This window comes from Nymphaea colorata, chromosome 1, assembly GCF_008831285.2.
Source record: "Nymphaea colorata isolate Beijing-Zhang1983 chromosome 1, ASM883128v2, whole genome shotgun sequence".
Lineage (NCBI taxonomy): Eukaryota > Viridiplantae > Streptophyta > Magnoliopsida > Nymphaeales > Nymphaeaceae > Nymphaea > Nymphaea colorata.
Window position 1 is genome coordinate 10,634,787 of NC_045138.2, and position 21,983 is coordinate 10,656,769.

At 37.6% G+C, this 21,983-nt stretch overlaps 2 protein-coding genes across 8 annotated transcripts in view; one reads left to right on the forward strand and one right to left on the reverse strand.

The window, feature by feature from the left end:
• LOC116253146 (uncharacterized) overlaps nt 1-14,915 on the forward strand; it is a 40,346-nt gene extending 25,431 nt beyond the window's left edge. For 2 of the 7 annotated variants that reach the window (XM_050079098.1, XM_031627943.2), the window contains 4 exons: nt 9,419-9,542; nt 12,346-12,385; nt 14,514-14,581; nt 14,651-14,915. In XM_050079098.1, the coding sequence (XP_049935055.1) occupies nt 9,419-9,542; nt 12,346-12,385; nt 14,514-14,581; nt 14,651-14,657 (239 nt within the window). In that variant the 3' untranslated portion in view covers nt 14,658-14,915. Of the gene's footprint in view, nt 1-7,547; nt 8,161-8,194; nt 8,560-9,418; nt 9,549-12,345; nt 12,386-14,513; nt 14,582-14,650 lie in introns of those variants that run through there. The other 5 variants (XR_007574075.1, XR_007574077.1, XR_007574074.1 and 2 more) reach the window with 5 other exon arrangements.
• Nucleotides 14,916-16,164: 1,249 nt separating this feature from the next.
• On the reverse strand, nt 16,165-19,828 carry LOC116253073 (eukaryotic initiation factor 4A-9). Its single transcript, XM_031627850.2, has 5 exons — nt 19,545-19,828; nt 17,913-18,012; nt 17,680-17,786; nt 17,170-17,600; nt 16,165-17,030 (listed from the first exon to the last, which is right to left on the reverse strand). Exons 2-5 carry the CDS (start codon nt 17,978-17,980, stop codon nt 16,395-16,397), a joined length of 1,242 nt encoding a protein of 413 aa, XP_031483710.1. The 5' UTR covers nt 17,981-18,012; nt 19,545-19,828; the 3' UTR covers nt 16,165-16,394.
• Nucleotides 19,829-21,983: the final 2,155 nt, after the last annotated feature.

The window sequence follows — 21,983 nt, forward strand, 5'->3', positions numbered from 1 at the left end:
CAATCTAAAATAAAGGAAATATTAAAGAGATCTTATAACTCTTTAATATTACAAAGAACCACCTAGAAACAAACATTCTTATTTCAACAAACCTCATGCCTGGGTACTAGGCATTTAGGTAGTTCTAGGGGCATCATTTCTACAAGCTCTTTTAGAAATGGGTCAAGAACAAGAGGTAAGACATGTACTGTACCTTCTTTTTTCTCCAATGCCTATGAGGAGTGTTTGCTCTCCCTACTTCACATCTTTTTCAGTTGCATGGTGTAAATCAGGCCCAAACTTGAGAATGCAAATGCTTCAAGAGATACACTCTTGAAGATCCCAACAACTTCAATAGATAATACAAAACGAAACCTCAAACTTGAGGAGAAATACCAAATATATTAATCTCAAAAGAAGAATACACAAGAGGCCAAAAAGCCCTTAAAATAACAAGGGTCCCAAGTGTCCTATTTATAGAGGAAGTAAAGAAGAAAGAAGGAAGAAAAGAGGAAGAGGAAGTGGCTGTTGGAGCTCCCAACGGCTAGATTTCTAGCCGTTGGGAACTCCCAACAGCTACTTCCTTTCTAATAAAAAAAGGAAAAGAAAAAAGTTTAGAAAAGGCATGAAAAATAAAGAAAAAATAAATACAAAAAGTTACAAAAAGTCCTATGTATACACACATATATTTATATATACAAATCATACATCAAACTGCTAGGAGTTTAAGATATATGATAGTAGATACAAAAACATGTATGTATACTTACATTATAAATTCTAACACCCCCCATCAAACTTACGGTGTAATCGCCGAAAGCTTGCCAAGAAGAAACTGGAATCTTGTGGAAGCAAGTGCTTTGGTGAAGAAATCTCCAAGTTGATATTTAGAAGGGAAAGTTGATATTCAGAAGGGACAAAAGATAGATCAATTGTTCGGCTAAGATATTCCTCTCTCACATAGTGACAATCCATTTCAATATGTTTTGTCCTTTCATGGAAAGTATGATTGCTAGCAATGTAGATGACACTTTTGTTGTCGCAGCAGAGCTTGGTGGCTTCATTGAGGTCAATTCCAATGTCCTTCAATAAGCTTTTCAACCATACAATCTCCATGGTGGTGGTAGCCATGGCACGATACTCTGCTTCAGTTGAAGATAAAGAGACTTTATGTTGTTTTTTGCATCTCCATGAAATGAGAGAGCCACCTAGAAAAACACAAAAACCGGTGGTGGAATGCCTATTATTAGGATCTCCACCCCAATCAGCAGCAGTATAAGCAATCATATTCAAGTTTGATGAGGAGGATAGAAAAAGTCCCTTAGTGATAGTGTGTTTGACTTATCGAACAATACTCAATGCAGCTCCCATGTGTACAGAAGTAGGTCTTTGTTGAAACTGACTTATAACATGTACAACATGTGATATGTCAGGCCTTGTGATGGATAAATATGTGAGAGCTCCCACCAATTGACGAAAGGGGGTGAGATTTTCTAGAATTTCTCCATCATCAATCTTCATCTTTACTCCTAAAGCTTCAGGAGTGTCCACTACCTTGTCATCAGTGATTCATGATCTGCTTATAATGTTATTGGCAAACTTCATTTGTGAGAGTAAGTATCCTCTTCTACTATAAGCAACTTCATTTGTGCTGTATTTTTGACATTCAATTGATATATGAACCATTGTTTAATAGAAGCAACAACAATAAGAGCTCTAACAGAGGCCATACGAGCAACAAGGGCAAAAGTTTCTTCGTAATCAATCTCGTATTCTTGGGCGTATCCTTTGGGAAGAAGTCTAGTTTTATACCTTTTAATTGATCCATCACTTCTAGTCTTGACTTTGTAAACCCACCTACATCCTATTGTCTTTTTCCCGATAGGAAGAGACACAATGTCCCAAGTTTTATTATCTTCAAGGGCTTTAAGTTCATTGTTCATGGCTTCAACCCAATGTGGGTTAGTTTTGGCTTCAACATAGGATGAAGGTTCATCAAGAGAGTGAATAGCTAATAAGCAAACTCTATGTTTTGGAGAAAAAGACTCGTAGGAGACAAATTTTTAAGGTGGATGAATATCTCTTTGAGATCTCCTAAGAGTAGGTTGAGACTCTTGGATGTTTTGTTGAGACCTTCTCTTATAAACTATTTACTTCTCTTGGTGGTGGTCTATTAAAAGAAGTGCTATCAACCTCATTTAGAGCATCATCATATGAAGAATGCAAAACATCATCATCATCATTATCATAATCATCATCATTTATCCATAAAAAGGAATAGTCATCTTCATGCTTGGGTTTATTTTCATTAAAGCCATTTTCTTCTTCTAAAAATATCACATTTCTTGAAACATAGACCTTATCTTTTTCAATATCATAGCATCTATATCTTTTTTGAGTTTCGGAATAGCCAATAAAGACACATTGAATAGCCCTAGATGAAAGTTTATCATTTTTGTCATTTAGAATGTAACATTTGCAACCAAAGACTTTGAATCTTTTATAAATTGGCTCCAAATTAAAAAGTTTTTGAAAAGGTGAATTATTTTCTAAAACTTTAGAGGGCATTCTATTAATCAAGTAAATGGATTTTAGAATCGCTTCAGCCCAAAAATTTTTTGGAACATTTTTTGATATAAGGAGAGCTCTTATTGTTTCAAGAATATGTCTATGTTTTCTTTCGGCAACTCTGTTTTGTTGGGAGGATTTGGGACAAGACTTTTGGTGTATAACTCCCTTTTCCTTTAGGAATTCTTCAAATTCATTGGAAATGAATTCTCTTCTCGAATCACTTCTAAAAATTTTAAGGTTTGCATCAAATTAAGTTTTGATCATGTTGTAAAAGTTTTTGAAATTCATAAAGACTTCCGATTTGCATTTAAGAAAGTAAACCCAAGCATAATGAGAGTAATCATCCACAAAAATGACATAATAAAGTAAACCACCTTTAGACATAATAGGAGCGGGACCCCATACATCCGAATGCACTAATTCAAAAGGTGCTTGTGCAACAAAATTTCTATTCAAAAAGGTAAAGCCTTAATTTTGGCTTTAATACAATCATCACATGAGATCATTTCTTTACATTTCTCTTCCAAAAAAGGGATACAAGACATTTTTCCTAAACTCGAATGTCCAAGTCTTCGATGCCAAATTTGAATGTCACTCTTCTTGACTAAATTGCAAGTTGGGTTGGAAAGATCCAAATAATCAACATAGTAGAGATCATTTTTCCTAGAACCTTCCTCAATCGTCTTCTTGGAAAGATGGTCCTGTATCAAAAATTTATTTTGTGAGAAGACAATATCACATCCATGATTTGTTATTTGAGAAACCGACAAGAGATTTAAGTTAAGTTTGGGAATAAATCTAACTTTTGGTATTTTGAAAACTTTTGAATTAAAATTTTGATCAATATTCCCAACACATTTGATTTCAAGAGGAGTTCCATCGGCGGTTTTAACAAAAGGGCACAATTCCTCCTTAGTGCATTCGGTAAGTAATGAACTACAAGGGGTCATATGAAAAGAAGCTCCAGAATCAAGTATCCAAGAGTACTTACTTGATGATGTAGATGCCACCGTTGCTCCGAAAATTGGAGAAGTCCCTCCTCTTTTGAAAAGTGGTTGAAGAGTACTTACAAGCTTGTTTAGGTCAAATCGATTGCTTTCTTCATACATTGTCCCAGCCACACTTGTCTTTTTATCAAATCTCCTCAATTTAGGACACCTAGGTTTAGTGTGTCATTCTTCTTGACAATGGAAACATCTAATCTTCTTGTTGCCATCATAGTTTCGGTTAAAATGAGGAGGTCTATAAGTTCTCATATGAGCGCCGGGTTTTGAAGTAGCAAGAACACTTTCACTCTTTCTTTGCAAAAATTGGGTCTATTCTGAGCTCCGCTATGGCTTCATTCATAGATGACACCTTATGTCTATGAAGCAAGGAAGTATTGACTCCGTATTCCGGTCTAAGACCAAGAATGAATTTATAAGATTTTTCCCTTTGGATTTGTTTTTCCCTTACTCCAATGTCTCTTGGATCATACCATTTGGGTTCAAATAGGGCAAGTTCGTCTCATAATTGCTCTATTTCTCCAACGTATTCTTTAATGGACTTATCCATTTGTTGGAGACTTGCAATCTTCATTTGAAGATTGCACATGTAAGCCACATCCTTCATAGTGTGGGTTTTCTTGAGGAATTCCCAAGCTTCATGAGCAAAATTATGTTTTGCTATTTGGCCCATAGTTGTATTATCAACACAAGCAATAATCCAAGTGATAATCTTGTGATGTTCTATCTTCCACTCTTCCCATTTTTTCTCGTATTCACTCATGACCTTGTCTTTTTCAACTCCATCTAGTTCTTGGGCTTTACCATCTATGGTTTTGGTTAGGACTAATTGAGGTTCACTTTTAGACTCATCAACGAGTCCCCATAAGCTTTGACTTCTAATGAAATGTTCAATAGTTTTTGCTCAAGAAACATAGTTTGATGAAGTAAGTTTAGGGAGAGGAGTAAAAGAATTTCTTTCATCTATAATGTGTACCTTGTAGAGGAGATGTTGAGGTAGTGCTAAGATGAAAAACAACCACAAAAATAGAAGCTTTTGATGCGCCAAAAACTGCGACAATCTTCACCTCAAGGAAGCTTTATCCCGTCACAAATATCACCGAAAGAGGCCAGCAAACAAACAACACCCTTTTGTGTCAAATCACAGCCGGCAATACATCGAACACTTGGAGTGCTTCACAGCTCCAAGGAAAGAGTAATAGCTGGATCTTCAAGCTTGAAAAACAGCAAGACAAAGAGCCAAAACAAGGCTCTGATACCATGTAAATCAGGCCCAAACTTGAGAATGAAAATGCTTCAAGAGATACACTCTTGAAGATCCCAACAACTTCAATAGATAATACAAAACCAAACCTCAAACTTGAGGAGAAATACCAAATATATTACTCAAAAGAAGAATACACAAGAGAGGCCAAAAAGCGCTTAAAATAACAAGGGTCCCAAGTGTCCTATTTATAGAGGAAGTAAAGAAGAAAGGAGGAAGAAAAGAGGAAGAGTAAGTGGCTGTTGGAGCTCCCTACGGCTAGATTTCTAGCCGTTGGGAACTCCCAACAGCTACTTCCTTTCTAATAAAAAAAGGAAAAGAAAAAAGTTTAGAAAAATGCATGAAAAATAAAGAAAAAATAAATACAAAAAGTTACAAAAAGTCCTATGTATACACACATATATTTATAATTCATTGTCACAAAAAACGGTGTTATATTAAAAAAAATGCGTATTTAACGTCAAAAAAGTTCCAGACGAAAAAAAAGGCAAAAAGACGCGTTTTTTTTTTAAAAAAACGGCAAAATTTAAAAAACGCGTATAAAACGCGCATAAAACGATTTTTTGCATTTTCTTTTAACGTGCAAGTGTAAAATGGCATAGCTTCTAATATTTTTTAAGACGTTGGCTTTTTCTTAAACTTGTTCGACCTTTTAGTGGCAAAAAAGTATTTTAACATAAGAAAAGAGGGCTTAGGGTTAACTTGAAATCGAAAACTTGTTGAGGGCCTTGAGGCTTCGAACGTTCGAGTCTTCGAGACACAGAGGCGTAACAGGGCAGGGCTTAGTCTTCTTCTTCGAGTGAGGTGAGAACTTCTTCCTTCGTCCGTTCCTCGACCTCACCTCTCAATCGGCTGAAGAGGAGGGCATTCGAGATTCGGCTGGTTTCGTCTGATTGTCTTCTTCTCGTTTTCATCCGGCTGAAGAGGAGGGCATTCGAGATTCAACTTCCTTCGTCTCCAATCTCCATCTCTTTTTCATTCGAGCGGTGATAGGTTCTCTTTAGTCTTTCCAAGTTTCCATTTCGTTTTCTTACAACGTATAGAGTCTATAGACTATAGTATACATGTGCTGTTCGATTTTTCTTTTTTCTTGTTGTCGTATGCATCAAAAAACTTTTGTTAGTTATGTATTTGTCATTTCATTATCTAATTTTAATGTGTTGCTTATCTAGTCATTTTTCAATGTTTCTTTTAATTTCTCATTTACTTTCTTTTTATATAATTATCAGGATTATTTACTTATTTTTTAAAAATTTGCCTTCTTTTTCCCGTTTTATTCCCGAGATTTTCGGCTTCGCCGTATTATACCCGTTTTTTTCATCGCCGTATTATACCCGTCCACGTCTTTTGTGACAATGATTTATATATACAAATCATACATCAAACTGCTAGGAGTTTAAGATATATGATAGTAGATACAAAAACATGTATGTATACTTACATTATAAATTCTAACACATGGTTGGCAATGTTGAAGCATTCCCTCCCAAAGTGTAGCCCTACATTGTAAGTGAGCCTATGGTATTCAAAAGAGTTATGCTGTTGAGCTTGGAAGGGTGTTGAGACTTCATGGCAATTCCATCTCATATCGCCTTCAAATCATTGATGGAGATCGTATTGCTAGTTCGGGTCTCAATTCAACGGACGGGCTTGGCCTTTGAGTTCACCATCTTGATGGTTCTTTACTTCCACTTTGGCCTCAGGCTAATTTCTCTTTCTCTTTAGGTGAGGCAAGGTTGTGCCTGATCAAGACTCTATCACAGTTGTTGAAGACTTCATAGACGATAATATGTAGCTATTGAGCTCCTTGTTGACCATCCCATTTTCCACCATGCAATTCTTGACTGTATTGCAGATGTAAATAGTACCCATTCTAGACTATACACCTTTCTTTCCTATGTTTAACCTTGCACAATATTGACCTATTTGTCATCCTCTATTAGTCATGTGGGATGTTGCTTGACACGTTTTTCGTCTTTGCAGATCAAATAACCACATGATGATTACCTTTATATCGTTATTGTTAGGCTTTTGAGGTTGCTTTCCCTTGTTTGCTTGTGCTGGCTCAATGGTTCACAATTGTTAACTCATTGATGATCCTTCTTACATCGTGGTCTACTTTCTTCAAGTACTTAGATTAAGAGGAAAAAGATTTACTATGGCTGTCCACTAAGCGGTCAATGGTCATGTTATATATTTTCCAACTCTTTAGCATAGCTGAGTTCCACTTCATCTTGAGCCCACGACCATCTTCCCGTAATAAATAAGTAGAGCTTGTCGAGTCTGGCATATTAGGCAGCTCCAATGTGAGCTTCTAGAAGTTCCTTGCACAATTTTGCAAGTCTTTAGTGTGCTTGAGCTAGCTATTTGGTAGTAAATGATAGGGCTACTTTTGTGCATTTCTTGGCAAGAAGTGACTGCTGGTTTGTGCTTGAAGTCATCAGAGGTTTTTATTTTGCATTGTCCCCTTTCTTTATCTGCATTCTTGTGCTGTCATTGGGTTATTGCATCCCTATCCAGCAAGATAATGAACTTTTGGTAATTTGCTAGACACCTTGGATCTCTAAATAGTCTTCCATTTATAATAGGGAGTTCTCAAGTGTCCTTAGTTTCCTATGGCTCACTGCGTTTTGCAGATCTCAGTGTATCAATACTAGAAGACTAGAAGGAAAAATCCATGTCCACTCCACTGATAGTGACTTTCTATGTTGCATGGACACTGCCAAAAGGAAGAACGCATCCTTCACGGTCGCAAGTTTCTCCTCCTTGGTGTAGACAGCATGTGCTGAAGCCATTTTGGCAGTGGAGTGGAAGAAACAAACAAAGGAAGTCGAAATATGGCTTGGACATGAGATTCTTACTTCCAATGCCTCCATGATTCCTAATCACGGTATCCTCATCTATGTGATAACTATTAGAGTGAGAAACATCAATATGATTGGTACGGTCATCAACTATGCTGGAGTAGATGAAGATCATGTGACTATATTCCATAACGACGAAGACTACCTGCTGCCAGAATTGAAGGCTATTGATGCTTGTATTGGGAGGATTAACTATACTGGTGTGAATATAACTGTCATTGGCAACAATGAGGTCTGGAAGAATGTCCTGAGACGAGAGTTTAGTGAAGACAACAGTCGTCTTAATCTAGTGCCGACTCTGATGTGGGTGACAACTGCTTATCTGTGCTTCATGAATTCCTGTCTATCCATGTTGTGGACAGAATCATTCGTCATTGTAAGGAGCTGTAATGTGTATCCTGTCGTCCCCATTTTGTGTGATGGTATTTTCTGCTGCATTGCACGTCCTTTACTTAGGTGGGCTTCGTAGCTGGTGAGCAGATGCTAATTTTAGTTTTATGATTATTGTACAGCCCATTATTAATAAAGGTTGGAAGGCCTAACCTTCTGCAAGCTTGCATTGGAAAAGCTGGCTTCTTCTCATAAGGTAGCTAACCTGGCCTAATCTTCATCAGTTGTCGTGGAAGATCGCTCAGTCTTTTACCGCAAGTGTATTTGTTGCCCAGCTCACAAGTTTGCAGAGCAGTAGAAGCATGAAAGAGAACATAGAAAATAGAGAATGCAAATAGTGAAACCAGCAGAATTAAACAGAGAGCAGAAGGAATGCATTCAACTTACATTAAACAGAAAGTTGATTACAGAATGTGTGTTCATGAAAGCTCACATGTAAACTCATTAGGGGTGCTTGAGAGCTTTTAAAACCAGACTGGGCAACAAGGTACGTCAATCTGGCCCCTACTTGATTGAGCACATGCTAATTTTTTTAAAAAAGAAGCATAACTTAATTAAAAGAACTTGGAAAAACAAAATAGTAAAGCAAAAATTGACAAATATAAAAGTAGTTACAAAAGAACATCTATAGTACTGTCATTATATGTTATTTCTAAACTAAGATTACATGTCGGCATAGGCAACCAAGATTAATTGTTCATGAACCATGATGTACAATTTTGTTCACTTTGGTTTTTTCATTTTCATAAAGAGGCAAACCAGCAAATTTCATGGATGTTCTGGACCACAAAAAAATATTAAAAGGTTCAGATAAATTCAGAAGCTCGTGCTTTTGTTTTTTTGGGTCGATTTCCAAAGACATGGAAGGCCAAAGATGGCTAATATAAGACGACAAGATATAGACAAGTTGGAAGTCCAATTGATGTGTAAATGCTGATTGTTATTCTTGAGCATCTTTTAACTATTTTAAATTCTCTGAGTCTATGGTAAATTGTTGCCTTTCCTCTTAGCTTTCATAAGGCTTCATCTATTTGAGCAATACCGTCTAAATTGCTTGACGATTAATTGTTAAACTGCAGCATGTAAGATGTACATAACCATCTCTCTTTCCTTTTCAACTTTGCATGTCTTGATCTGCCTGGCATGTTGTAGAAGGTGAAGTATGACTCTGTTTTCTTGAGAGTCCATAGAAATTCCTTGCTGCAGGAGATTGCATAAGCTACCTGCATACTTGTGTTAATTCTATAGGCTTCATATTTTTGAACTATCTGAATTTGTATGCTTTGGATTTTTTTTCTTTTATGATGAAGGAAATGATAAAATCTGAATTTTGTTTGGACAAACAGATAATATGACAGTCACATTACAATTTTATGATGGAAAGCCAATGTCTGCATCAGTTCCTCAGCGGGTTACTTGCACAGTAGTTGAAGCACAACCTGTTGCAAAAGGACAAACTGCCTCTCCACAGTATAATTAGTTTCACCACTATACCCTATTTTTCATGTCCTATCTTCGTCTTATGTGAATGAATATGAATATTTCCTTTTTCTGTTACTGATGTGGTGCTTTCATAGTAAATGTTCATTTGTGGCAGTTATCTTGGCATTAAGCTGGTACATGTCCTGTTGAAGATTGTAACTAGAGTTTATTTTTTTTTTATAGATTCTCTAAAGTGTTTGTCTTTTTTATTTTTTGGTCCCAGAAGTTCTGCTTGGGTTTATTAATCATAAAAAAACAAACGGTGGGAGAAGAAAAACTGTTAACATCCTTACACATAGCATTTGGTTTGTCTTGGGCCATCACATAATGAACAACATATTCGGCAAACCCACTCGCATAATAAATGTCAATGTAAAACAACTATTGTGAAAATGTGCAATACACTCATGAAACTAGTTTCAGGGATATTACATAGGTATAATGTGTTGTTGCAAACATCGTTATCAGGCAAATATCATTGAGGTTTTCTCGGATATCGTTTGGCAAAGTTGTTTTTGTAGGGAAAAACTTGGGAAATTAAAAAAAAAATCACAATGATGCCTTCAAAATCAGCTTAAGAAAAAAATGGTGAAAAAATGCAAAAAGGCCACGAGATTTTCATTGTGCCAAGATTTTTAAAAGATCATGAGATTTTCTTGTTTTTCTTGTTTTACCTGTTTTCCTCATAAATTTTGCAAGATTTTCAAAAAAATCACGATATTTGTGACAGTGGTTGTACAACATTCTATGTATATGTGCAAGTCATACAGATGCTTCATTTAGCGTGTTGCTCCCACGTCAGCATGATGTGGGTGTGGGTGCAGCTCTAACACGCGCCTGGGCTGCACCTGCCTCTTTTCCTCTCTTTTTTCTTTTCCTCTTTTTTCTCCTCTCTCCTTCTCTTTCCTTTTTCCTTTTCCATCTCTTTCTTTTATTTCCCTCCTAATTTCCCCTCCTCTCGCTCTCCCTCTCTTTTTTAGTTTATGGCATCTCTCTCTCTCTCTCTTTCTCTCTCTCTCTCTCTCACACACACACACACACACACACACACATACACACTTCCTTTTAAAAGGAGGACAGCACCTGATTGTCCTTCTTAAAGGACAACCAGACTGCCAATATTTTAGAAACTTCATTTATTCAATATAAAATTTTAAAAATAAACTAAAATGACCTTTGTATGGAATTTAATTCAGCAATATATATATATATATATATATAGCTGGACCCCTGCACCCACGTTTTATAAGATGCGCCACATTGGCACCCCCACCTTGTACCCATGTGACATAGGTGTTTGTGTTATATGATCTTGATGGAGACAATGTTTTTTTTTAAATAAAAAATTATTTGGGCTTTAAAGATCCCCTCACACTTGACTCAAAGACACTTGACTCGCCCAGGGAACAAATGAAGATACATGCCATATATATGTATATTCAAAAGAAAATATTGTGGCATTTTGGCATGTTAAGGAAAAATGAAGAAAAAAGTGAAACTAACATGCAGTATTACCAAAAGAAAATATTTTGGAATGTTAAGAGAAACATTTTTTAAATATATTTTAAACTTCTTTTAGGTTTCTTTCATCATTTCAATAGCTATTTTGAACATGTATCAATGTTCTGTAAGAAATTAGTAGAAAACTCATAATCTTTCTTATTATATTTATGTATGTTTAGTATTTTGATTTCTCGAGATTGTCCAATGAAAAAGCAACCTTTCCAATTAATACTTGAGAAGGCTCACCCATAAGTACCTTAGAATTCTATTTCTTCTTGGAAATTGGTTTTTGCATTCTTGAAAATGCTTATGCATGCATGAACAACTGCACACGTATATGTTTCTCTACATATTAAGGACCATGTATGAGGCAAACTAAGCTGAGTATCTTTCTGCTTGACTCGTATATGCCTTCTGAGCTGCTTGTAGCGAAGCTTTTTTAGCATAGAAAAGTTCTTTTTTCCCCTATGAAAACTTTGTGTTACATGCTATGTCACATAGGTACGGGTACAGGTACCGGTGCGTGTATGGGTACGGACCATTTTCAAAAAATTTGGGTGCGAGGGTATGGCCGTACACACACGCGGACACACACACACACACACACACATATATATATATATAGATAGATAGATGTCAAAAAATTTCAAAATGAATAACATATTCACAAAATACAGTATGGAAGTAATTAACATACAAATATATCAACTTTCTTGATTCTCCATTGCATCATCAAGATTAGAAGGAGCAACAGGTCACGCTTTTAAGATATATTGACATCGCTATGGTTATGGCTCACATTATTATCGAAGAGCCAAGTTATAGAGAAGGAATGAATTTTCGAAACATTGTATGGAAGATTTTAAATGAAAAGTTGTGAGGAACTATGTACAAGAAAGGTTTAGAGTGAAAAAGGAAACAAGAAAAGAGGGGGATTTTTAATTTTCAACTCAAAAACTGGACAACTTTGGACTTGGTCAAAGTTGACCGAGTCCGAAAATGGACAAAAATGATCCCGAGTACGTTGACCGTACCCGGTACTACGTTGACCGCTCCAAGGCCATACCCAGGGCCGTACCCGTACCCGTACCTGTACTCGTACCATACCCATACCATACGGGTACTCCTCCTTAAGAGGAGTACACGTGTGACATAGGTTACATGGTATTGCAGTTGTGCTTCCTGTCGATATCCAAGTTCCTTTCTTCTTTGCTTTAATTTAATTATAAAAATGTCCCAAATATTCATGTTGCACATTTTTGTCATATTGACATTTTACTAATTTCAGGTACAAAAGGGTTGCATTGGACAATGGACTTATTGTGCTTGTAAGTTAAATAAATCACTGCTCTTTAACTATGACGTGATCTTGTTTAGGCTTCACACTAAAGAATGTCATTTTTGTCATGGATCTCTGTGAGTCTGAGCATTTATTGGTGTAAAAAGTTTACAGAATATTCACATATTCCCAAATATCACATCTATGTAGTCATTTAAATGATAATGAACTTGTACCATTGGCAAGAACAAAGTTGTACGGGATATATGTTAAAATGTATTCTGTTTTTCTGTCATGTCACTTTCACAATTTTTTTCTTTAATAAAATTGCTTTTGTTATGTGACTGGTCAGCAGTTCCACTGCAGAGAGTTGTAGGCATCCTGCAGAAAGTTGTATGCATAAACAAGTTGATTATGTCCAAACAACTGCCATTCTAGTTCAATTTCCACTAACACACACACATATATATATATATCAAAAAATTACAAACAGAATAACATATTCACACACATATATATATCAAAAAATTACAAACACAATAACATATTTATAAATCATGATGATCTACCAAAAAACTAAGAAAACAATGCAAACACACATGGAAGAAAAACACAAAAAAGTTGAAAAAACAGATGATCTACCAAGCAGATGAAAAATGGAAATCGTGTTATTGGAAGAAAGTTTTAAGGAGGAACGGGAAAACCAAAACCAGAACTCCAACAAAACAGTTGCATCGATCGGCAATATACAAAAGGACACAAGCAATGATTTCAATTTTCAAACATGACCCTGTTCTCAAAGGACAAACTTGCAGCGTACAACTGGTTATTAGATTGAAGACGCACAACAGGTTCTATCTACAACTATCAAGAAGTGCCGTTGTGGCCAATAATTCCATGTTAAGCATTATGAGAAAAGAAGAACCACAAATGAAACCAGGCAAAGGAACAAAACCAGGAAAAGCAAGAAGAGGGAAAGGATTGACATTAAAAACTGAATAAAAAACAGAAAAGCACATTTAGCCAAGTTCAGGAACAAAGCAATCAACTCGAATGCTAAATCTCGTCTGTTAAATACCCTAAAACCCTACAAAGAACCGAACAGAAAGTGAAGGGCCGATGAAGAAGCCAAAACCAGCCAACAATTATTACAAAGGCACAAACAGAAAATGGAAGAACAAAAAATGAAGAAAGGAGCTCGATTTTCACAAAACAAACGAGATTTTCAACAGATGAAACCAAGAGCTGCATCAAAAAACCCTAAAAACCTTTAACTTTGCCGTTCGCTGCTCGTTGTTTGCAGTTCGCCTCTCGCCTCTCTCCATTCGCCGTCGCCGCTCGCTGTTCGCCGGAGTGGAGAATGGCCTCCCGTCGTCGATCTTGGTGAAGACGAGTGAAGAACAGTCGGGCGTCGAGGGTTATTAACTTACGATATTTTTAACGTGAATAAAGTAAACCGCGTTAAATTGTAAATCACTTTTAAAAACAAAAAAAAAGGTCGAAATTGGACTTGGTCAACTTTGACCGAGTCTGAAAATGGATGGATTCGACCCTATGTACGTTGACCGTACCTGGTACGGTCAACGCAGCACCCGCGCCGCACCTGAGGCCGTACCAGTACCGGTACCGGTGTCGTATCGGTACCGTGCGGGTACTCCTCCTTAAGAGGAGTACCCGTGTGACATAGGTTGCAACTTTTATCATGCAAACCTGATTCTAAAACATGTAACTTTGAACTGCTTAGTAGACTATAGTTTCTTCCGAAGAGCAAACAGTGTCGTAAATTCATTAGTCCTGTTTCTCAGGGGTCTTTAGGCTGTTCTGTTTATGTCATTTTATTGACTTCACAAGAGAATTTCATTTTGGAGTATTACGTGTAATTTATGCGTGCTAATGAAAATTCAGTTTGTTGGTCATTATGGCTGGTTTTTTTTTTCTGTCAATTGCATAATTATATTTTCCTCTTTGTATTTGCTTTTGTCCGGTAGAACAGAAATGTGATTCATATAATGCTGTTCACTTTTTCTTTGCTTCAATGATAATCATTCTATTTTCCTTCCTCTTGTCTCCATTCTGGGGAAAAGGAAGCGTGATTTATGTTTCTCTTGCCTGTTCTATTCTACCATGCAACTTCAAATCTTTTTCAAGGTTCACTTGTAGATCTTTTTGCCATTCAGGCTCCTTCATTCATCAAAACTGGTGATCAAATTGTTGTCAACACTATGGATGATTCATATATGACGAGGTAAGTTCTGGAAGAACTGATGCCAATTTTTTTACTCACAATTTGCTGACGCCATGTCTTCTGTATCAGAGCGTAACTTTCGAATATAGCATCTTGCTGAGTATGTTCCTGCAAGTGTGGCTATATTGGGGTGTATTTGGAAAAATTCCGAGCCTTACACAGATGGAGACTGCTCAAGGTTACTTTTCAAAATTTTGCCAATTTGAGTGACATGGTAAAGTGGTGCGAAGTTCTGTTTCATGTTTTTCCATGGTAAGAAATTTTAGTGACAGTCAAGTGCTATGACGCGCGAATTCCATTTTCAATAAACTGGCTGTCATATTTGTTGTTCTCATCTTCTAAAATGTATATATATATACACACACACACACACACACACAAAGAGCTCATTCAGGCGTATGTGGAGAGTATGAGTATAATTGAACAATGATGGTTTTGACCATAAACTGGTCATTCTTTTTCTCATGGTCGTCATAAGTTAAGATTTGTTCTGTTTTATCCGGAAGCGCCTTATAGATGGTCTCTCTCTCTCTCTCTCTCACACACACACACACACACACAGAGGAGCACAGGGACCAGCCATCACTGAAGCACATTTGTGACCTGTTGGCAGCGCCATCCAACTGTTATAGTGCAGGCCACTATATTCCGTAGCATTGTCTCATGCAAGTTGTCACTTGAGGATATGCATTTGTGCAGTCTAGCTCATGAGTTTAGAATTTAGATGATTTTTTTTTAATACCAATTGGGAACACCGTTTTCTCAAGAGTGTGATTCGTCCGGTTGTGTATCAGTATAACTTATTAACCTTGTACACCAATTTGCAGTCCCAAATTAGAAACTTAGATTGAAAAGAGTTTCTCCTTCCTGAAGAAAGCCCAATGCACTGTAGCGGTTTGCTCACTGATATCATGTATTGGCATGTACGCTTTACTTTTTTTTTTTTTTGAATTTTAAAGCAATTTAAATTATTTTCACTTTAAAAACATAAACTTGTAGCAGCCATTGATTGTACCGCCATTGTCCGATACGATCTGCATTGGTCGATGTTCTCCGATATGGAGCATTTTTCACAAAAATGGGTCAAGTAGCGCTTTGACAGAACTGACTCCAAGCTTGTCGCCCATGGCAACCTAAATTACTGTAAATGAAGCCTAACGAATGGCTGCGTTTTGCTTTCAGTACTTGTCCAGTTTGTCTGAAACATGCTTCTGGAGTAGAGAGATTACTTGCTGCATGGAAGTATTCGCTAATTATGCTTTAGAGGCTTGCAACAATTTAAATTTTGGCAATCTGCTGAACTGAAAGGTAGTAAACAACTTTCTCAACTTGAAATATCAGAAGTTTCGATCTCCTGGCAACCAGCATAACATCGCTTCAATTGGCCAAAAAATAAAGAGGAACTTTAGAGTTTGCAAGGTCCCTGAATCGCATCCAAGTTATCCGGAAGTTCTGAAGGATTTTGATGTGGCCCACGAGAAAGTTCATGTACATGTGCTCCAGTGAAGCATCATATGAATTTACGTACAGAGAAGAGACCCGCCTGAGAGAGAGAGAGAGCGAGAGCAAGCCGAACAGCAATATAAAACCTGGGGAACATATTGCATAACCACCTCAAAATTTGAAAATGAAAGCAGAAAGCTGCAGAGCAATGCACGAAGCGTCAGACAGAACAAAAATAAGAATAGACAAAGGTGAAGAGCATCATCTCTTATGCTAATTCGGCGTGCAATAATTCAAAAACGCATTTAAAAACAGACAACAGCTTAAACTTATAGGCTTCGCTAGTCTGATTGGCAGCTTCATCACTGAATTAAATAAGATCAGCAACATTGGCAGGAAGCTCCTCAATGACGACATTGTAGAACCTCTGTATGTCTCCAAGCATCCTGTCGTCATCACGAGTGATGAAGTTTATGGCAACACCTTTCCTTCCAAACCTACCACTCCGACCAATTCGATGGAGGTAGTTTTCTGGTTGTGTAGGAAGATCATAATTGATAACCAAAGAAACCTGCTGGACGTCAATTCCACGAGCCAGAAGATCAGTGGTAATCAGAACGCGGGAAGAACCCGACCGGAATTCCCTCATAATGATATCTCGGGTATTTTGATCCATGTCTCCATGCGTTGCCGAAACTGTATGGTCACGGCTCCTCATTTTGTCAGTAAGCCAATCAACCTTGCGTCTAGTGTTCACAAAGATTACACTCTGAGTGATAGCCAATGTCTCATACAAATCACAAAGAGTGTCAAGTTTCCACTCCTCTTTCTCGACATTCACATAAAATTGCTTGATACCCTCAAGTGTCAGCTCATCCCTTTTCACCAATATCCTCACGGGCTTGCTCATGAACTTTCTGGTGATCTCCAATGCTTCAGGTGGCATAGTGGCAGAGAAGAGGCCAACTTGAATCTTTGAAGGAAGCAGCTGAAATATATCATATATCTGAAGACAAGAAAATCAATGAAGGTCACAATTGACATCTTTCCACACAAAGATTGTAGATGAAAGTATGGGGTTCCCTGGAATCTAATGACCTGGGAATCTATTTTCAGAAAAGCACTTAGAGGTATTGAATAATAACCTGGTCCTTGAACCCACGAGAAAGCATTTCATCAGCTTCATCAAGCACAAACATTCTAATGTTGTCAGGTCGAAGCGACTGCCTGCGTAGCATATCGTAAACCCGACCCGGAGTCCCTACAACAACATGAACACCGCTTGAGAGTATACGCTGATCTTCACGTACACTTGTCCCACCAACACATGCATGAACCTTCACACCCAAGTAGTCACCAAGGGCACGCATAACCTTCTCAATCTGCTGTGCCAATTCACGAGTAGGAGCAAGAACTAAGGCCTGACAGTCGACTAGGCCGTAGTCCAGCTGCTGCAAGATTCCAGAACAGAATGTTGCTGTCTTCCCTGTACCAGATTGCGCTTGCTGAATAACATCTAAGCCCTTGCAGAAAGGTACAATGCCTCTTTGCTGGATTGCAGAAGGCTTTTCAAAACCTGGAAATGAAAGAAGCAAGTTAGAATAAACACATTCAATATGTCAAAAGTCAAACAGAAAAAGTGTGCTAACGGGTACCATATGCATAAATGCCCCTCAAAAGGTTCTCCTGAAGACCCATTGAGTCAAAGGTCTCATGAACCTCATCATAGGATGCAAAAAATTCTTCTCCATCAGCTGAAAGCCTGAAAGAACAAGATGGTTAATTGAGAAAAAAAAACCCGTTGTTTTGAGTTTCTAAACAACATAATACAAAAGCTGACAAGAATAATACAGGCCACAATAAAGAAATAAAAATAATGGGAACTCACAGTTCATTCAACTTGGCATCATACTGACGTGCATCAAATTGCGATCCCTCTGGAGCCATACCAGCCATGATTGTCAACGAAGCAATGAAATAGAAACCAACTGAAAAAGGAATTTTAAAATGAGGGTCTTCTTGAGGAGGATCTATATTGCTAACATGATAAATGAACAATTTTTTGTAAATACAACTCCAGAGAACAACAAATTTTCATTGAGCACAATGTTATTCTAACATTAACAGAACAAAGGCAAACAGGAAGCAATAAAGGCATAAATTGAAACATAAAGATAGAAAAGGAGATGGACTTTTAGAAACTTCTGACCTTTGGATACACTAAACCACAAGAACTTTTTATTTGTTAAAAGATAAGCTCTGCAAGATAGACAGGATAGCAATTTAGCAAATTCATCATGTTTGTTTAACCGTTACACTAGCAATTTAGTATGTAATCATCGTCAGGTGTTACTTGGTCATCCTACAAAATAAGCGAAGGAACCGTATAGAGTATACACTCTTAGGCAAAAAAAGTGTGCATGACATTGCCCCGAGGCATAGCTTGCAGTACGTAAAGGGCCAGGAGCCTATGGGCCTGAGATGAATGCCTCACAATAAAGGTGCACCTCATCCATGAGGCTCCTCGCACCTGGGGCTGAAATTGGGCATCCAAGTCCCAACTTTACTGGAAACTGACACAAATAGAACACCACATTTTTGGCCCACAGGAGGAAAAATGCTGAGGCCGATTGCAACAAAATCGCTCAGACACCCCCTCTTCAACTCCATAGTCGGTAACAGGAGAAAACAAAACCCCACGAAAGAAGGGAAAGAAATATGACAGGCTAAAGCTAGTGTGCTAAACAAAACTTAATTCAACATTTGAAGATACAAGACAGACACAACATGCATCAAGTCTCAAGAGAGAAAATCTCCATAAAAGAAGAGAAAGAAACAATAACCAAAACGATAGCCCGCTAAAAGTTACCTTAATTCTACTATGCAAGAATGAAGAACCTAAGTACAACATTTAAACGCAGGTGTTATATCCACTGTTATCGCATGAAGAAACAAACTCCGAAGCGAATCCAACAAGCTCGTGCCTTTACAGAGAGAAATAAAACCGCAATATACGTTAGCCATTTTGGCCGTCCGAATCCAACTATGGTCATGACGTAGACAAAGTACTAAGACAATCGTCTAAAGGATCCAAATCCTTAACCCGGAACATCAATCGGCACGTCTACGTCTTACGATTTCATACGTCCATATCATATTTATGCGTCGCAGCTTGTAGAAAAATAAATCAATTACTGCCAACACAAAAGAAGCCACCAATTACTGCGGTGACAAAACAGGAAAGGCAGAAATAAAGGATCAACACTCTTCCGGACTCACTTCCCCCTAACCTACGGTAAGAAACTATTGAGCTACTCATGTCACTGACCTCTCAAAATCAAACATAACAATCAAACGATCCCAGACAAAGAGAAGCTCGGATCGAGAAACGGACTTCGACGGCAAACAAACTCAATCGCTCACTCGCCTAAGGAACCTACAGACACAGATAAGCAAACTTCACGCAACAACCATCCATCGGATCTCAAATCCTAGCATTCAACACCCGAGGGTGATATACCTGCTACAGATCAGGAGAGAGCGAGCGTCGGCGCGGCGACTGTGAAAATCGACGCGTATGGTGCGGAGATCGAGCTAGCGCCCTCTCTCTCTCTTTATCTCTCTTTGAATCACTTGTCTTCCCTTCTCTTCCCTTCCCACAAGCTCTGCAGGAAGGTGGTGACAATATGGCTTCGCTGAGAACGAGAAGGAAAGCACGGAGAGGGCAAGAGAGAGATGGAGAGCGCGCGAGGGCGGAGTGAAAGCAGAGGAGCAAAAAGAAGAAGGGAAGGAGGATGTGGCGCTTTCCCTCTCTTTTTGTTATTCCGTCCACTCGCACCGCCCCACCCACGTAACCCTAAAACACAAAGCCGGCGTTTGGGTTCCATGGGATTTGGATTTCTAAGAATTCCAATTCCTTCCGTTCGGCATAAACGGATCGGATTCGTATAAAATATTATATTGTACCGGGTTCGTATAAAATATAATATGGTACTTATTTGGCAGTGTTATCAGAATCGACTTGAATCGGTTTATATGAATCAAATCGGCACTTATTTATCCGATTTGGGGAATGCCATGTGCCAAATTTCCGAATATTTCTTGTATTCGTATTTTTTGAAAAAGGAATTTTTGCCGGTTCACAGTTGATTTGATTTATTGAATCTGTGGATCGACCGGTTAGCCGAACCGGAAACTTTACCAATATAATTTAGAAAACGATTCTTTAATACCGCAATTTGGGTATTGAGCCGGACATTTAATTTCAAATCCAACCATAGAAATGCAAAATTATATCTAAATTTTTAGATGCAAACAAAGTTAGGTATTAGTGAAATGAGACATCATTAGGCGCTCCAAATAATTCCCACCACGTGTCGCGTGTTCTATTTTTTAAAGAGGAAGGACATCGTTGGTATTTTAAAATTTAATATCTTTATCATTTTGTGGAAAATTTCTCTCCGTTTCGTGCACTTTTATACGACTCCTTTTCACACCTGAAAGGAATTTTCAGGAGTAAATTAGATCTACATCATTAATGGCAGAGTCGGGAATTTTGAGTTGAGACATTAAAAAATTTCACACTTTAATATATATAAATTAATATATATAGACGAACATATATATAAAGAGATCTTATAGAGCTAGCCCACATGTGTTTATACGTGTGTCTGCTAAATGGATTTCAAAATGATTTTTTTTTCTTCTTAGTAACCAACAAAATTTTGTTTTATTTAAATTCTTTTAAAAAAATTAATTTGAACGGAAAATTTTTCATCCGGCAAATAAAGCCGAAGATCAGACCCGTGTGGTTGGAAAATCTCTACTTATTTTACCGATTACCGATGAAGGTTCTTTTTCTTGTTTGGTTGCATTTGGGGATGTTAATGCACCATAGAATGCATTTTACCTTACCTGCAAACACGTTCTATTTCTTAGAAGTGATTTTTCCTGTTAAAGTAAATATAGAGAGCAGAATTGTTTTTAACGTTTTTATTCGCCTGATCAGGGGGCTGGTACCCGGCCGGGTTTGGGCGGGGCTCGAAAAACCCAGCAATGATGGGCTTGACAGGGGTTTCATTCAGCTGATTAATTTTTAAAATTATTTTTATTATTAATAATATATATTTTATATTAAAAAATTTATTTTATACTTTAAAAATAGTTTTTTTTATTATCATCGGGTATCGGGCCCGACTTTAAGCCCGACTTTGGAACATCGAGCGGACCTGATGCCCATCTACTCGTGGTTTGAAATTTGCCCGATTGCTACGGCCAGTCGAATCATTTTCCTTACAAAATGCTTTATTTTGATTTGACACTAGTTTGTGAAACGGACTAGGACGATGGAATGTTTGTGAGAAATTTTTACATGGGAAAGAAGCGTGGAATTTTGCTAGGAGAACATTTTAATGAGAAAAAGTCTCTTTCTGTCTCTCAAACATCGCTTCTCCTCTTTTCTTTTTTAATTTGCATTTACGAGATCAGGTTAAGCACAAAACACTAGATTGTTCTCGCAATGCCAAGCAAAGGACTAGCGACAGTGACCTCACTAACATAATATTCAATTCAAATCAACACTCTTTAATATCATCAACATATCACCCTTCAGAATCGAACTGGTTACATGGTTCATACACATGATACAGTTCAACCGGTTGTGCTACTTGGTGAGGCAGTAAAACAGGGTGATCACTCAATATTACAAATCAAAACTCACTTTCAACAAGATGTTGGCAGGAGAGCAGGCAAACTGATTAAGGAAAAGGGAGCATTAACAACTCCATCAAAAACGGAAACCCAGAAAACATCAAGAAAGGGCCCAAGGATAAAAAAACACAAGCAATACAAGACAAAAAATCCGCAACCAAGAGCCTTAGGATAATAAACAAACACAAGACCAATAAACCCAACTGCCACATGGAGGAGAAACCAGAGAAGACATAGAAATCGAGTGCAA

Coding starts and splice junctions, on each gene's coding strand:
- LOC116253073 (XM_031627850.2), bottom strand. CDS start 17,980: ATGGCTGGTATGGCTCCAGAGGGATCGCAATTTGATGCACGTCAGTAT. Junction 17,601..17,679: donor GAGGGGCATTTATGCATATG/GTACCCGTTAGC, acceptor TTTCATTTCCAG/GTTTTGAAAAGCCTTCTGCA. Junction 17,031..17,169: donor CTCGTGGGTTCAAGGACCAG/GTTATTATTCAA, acceptor TCTTGTCTTCAG/ATATATGATATATTTCAGCT.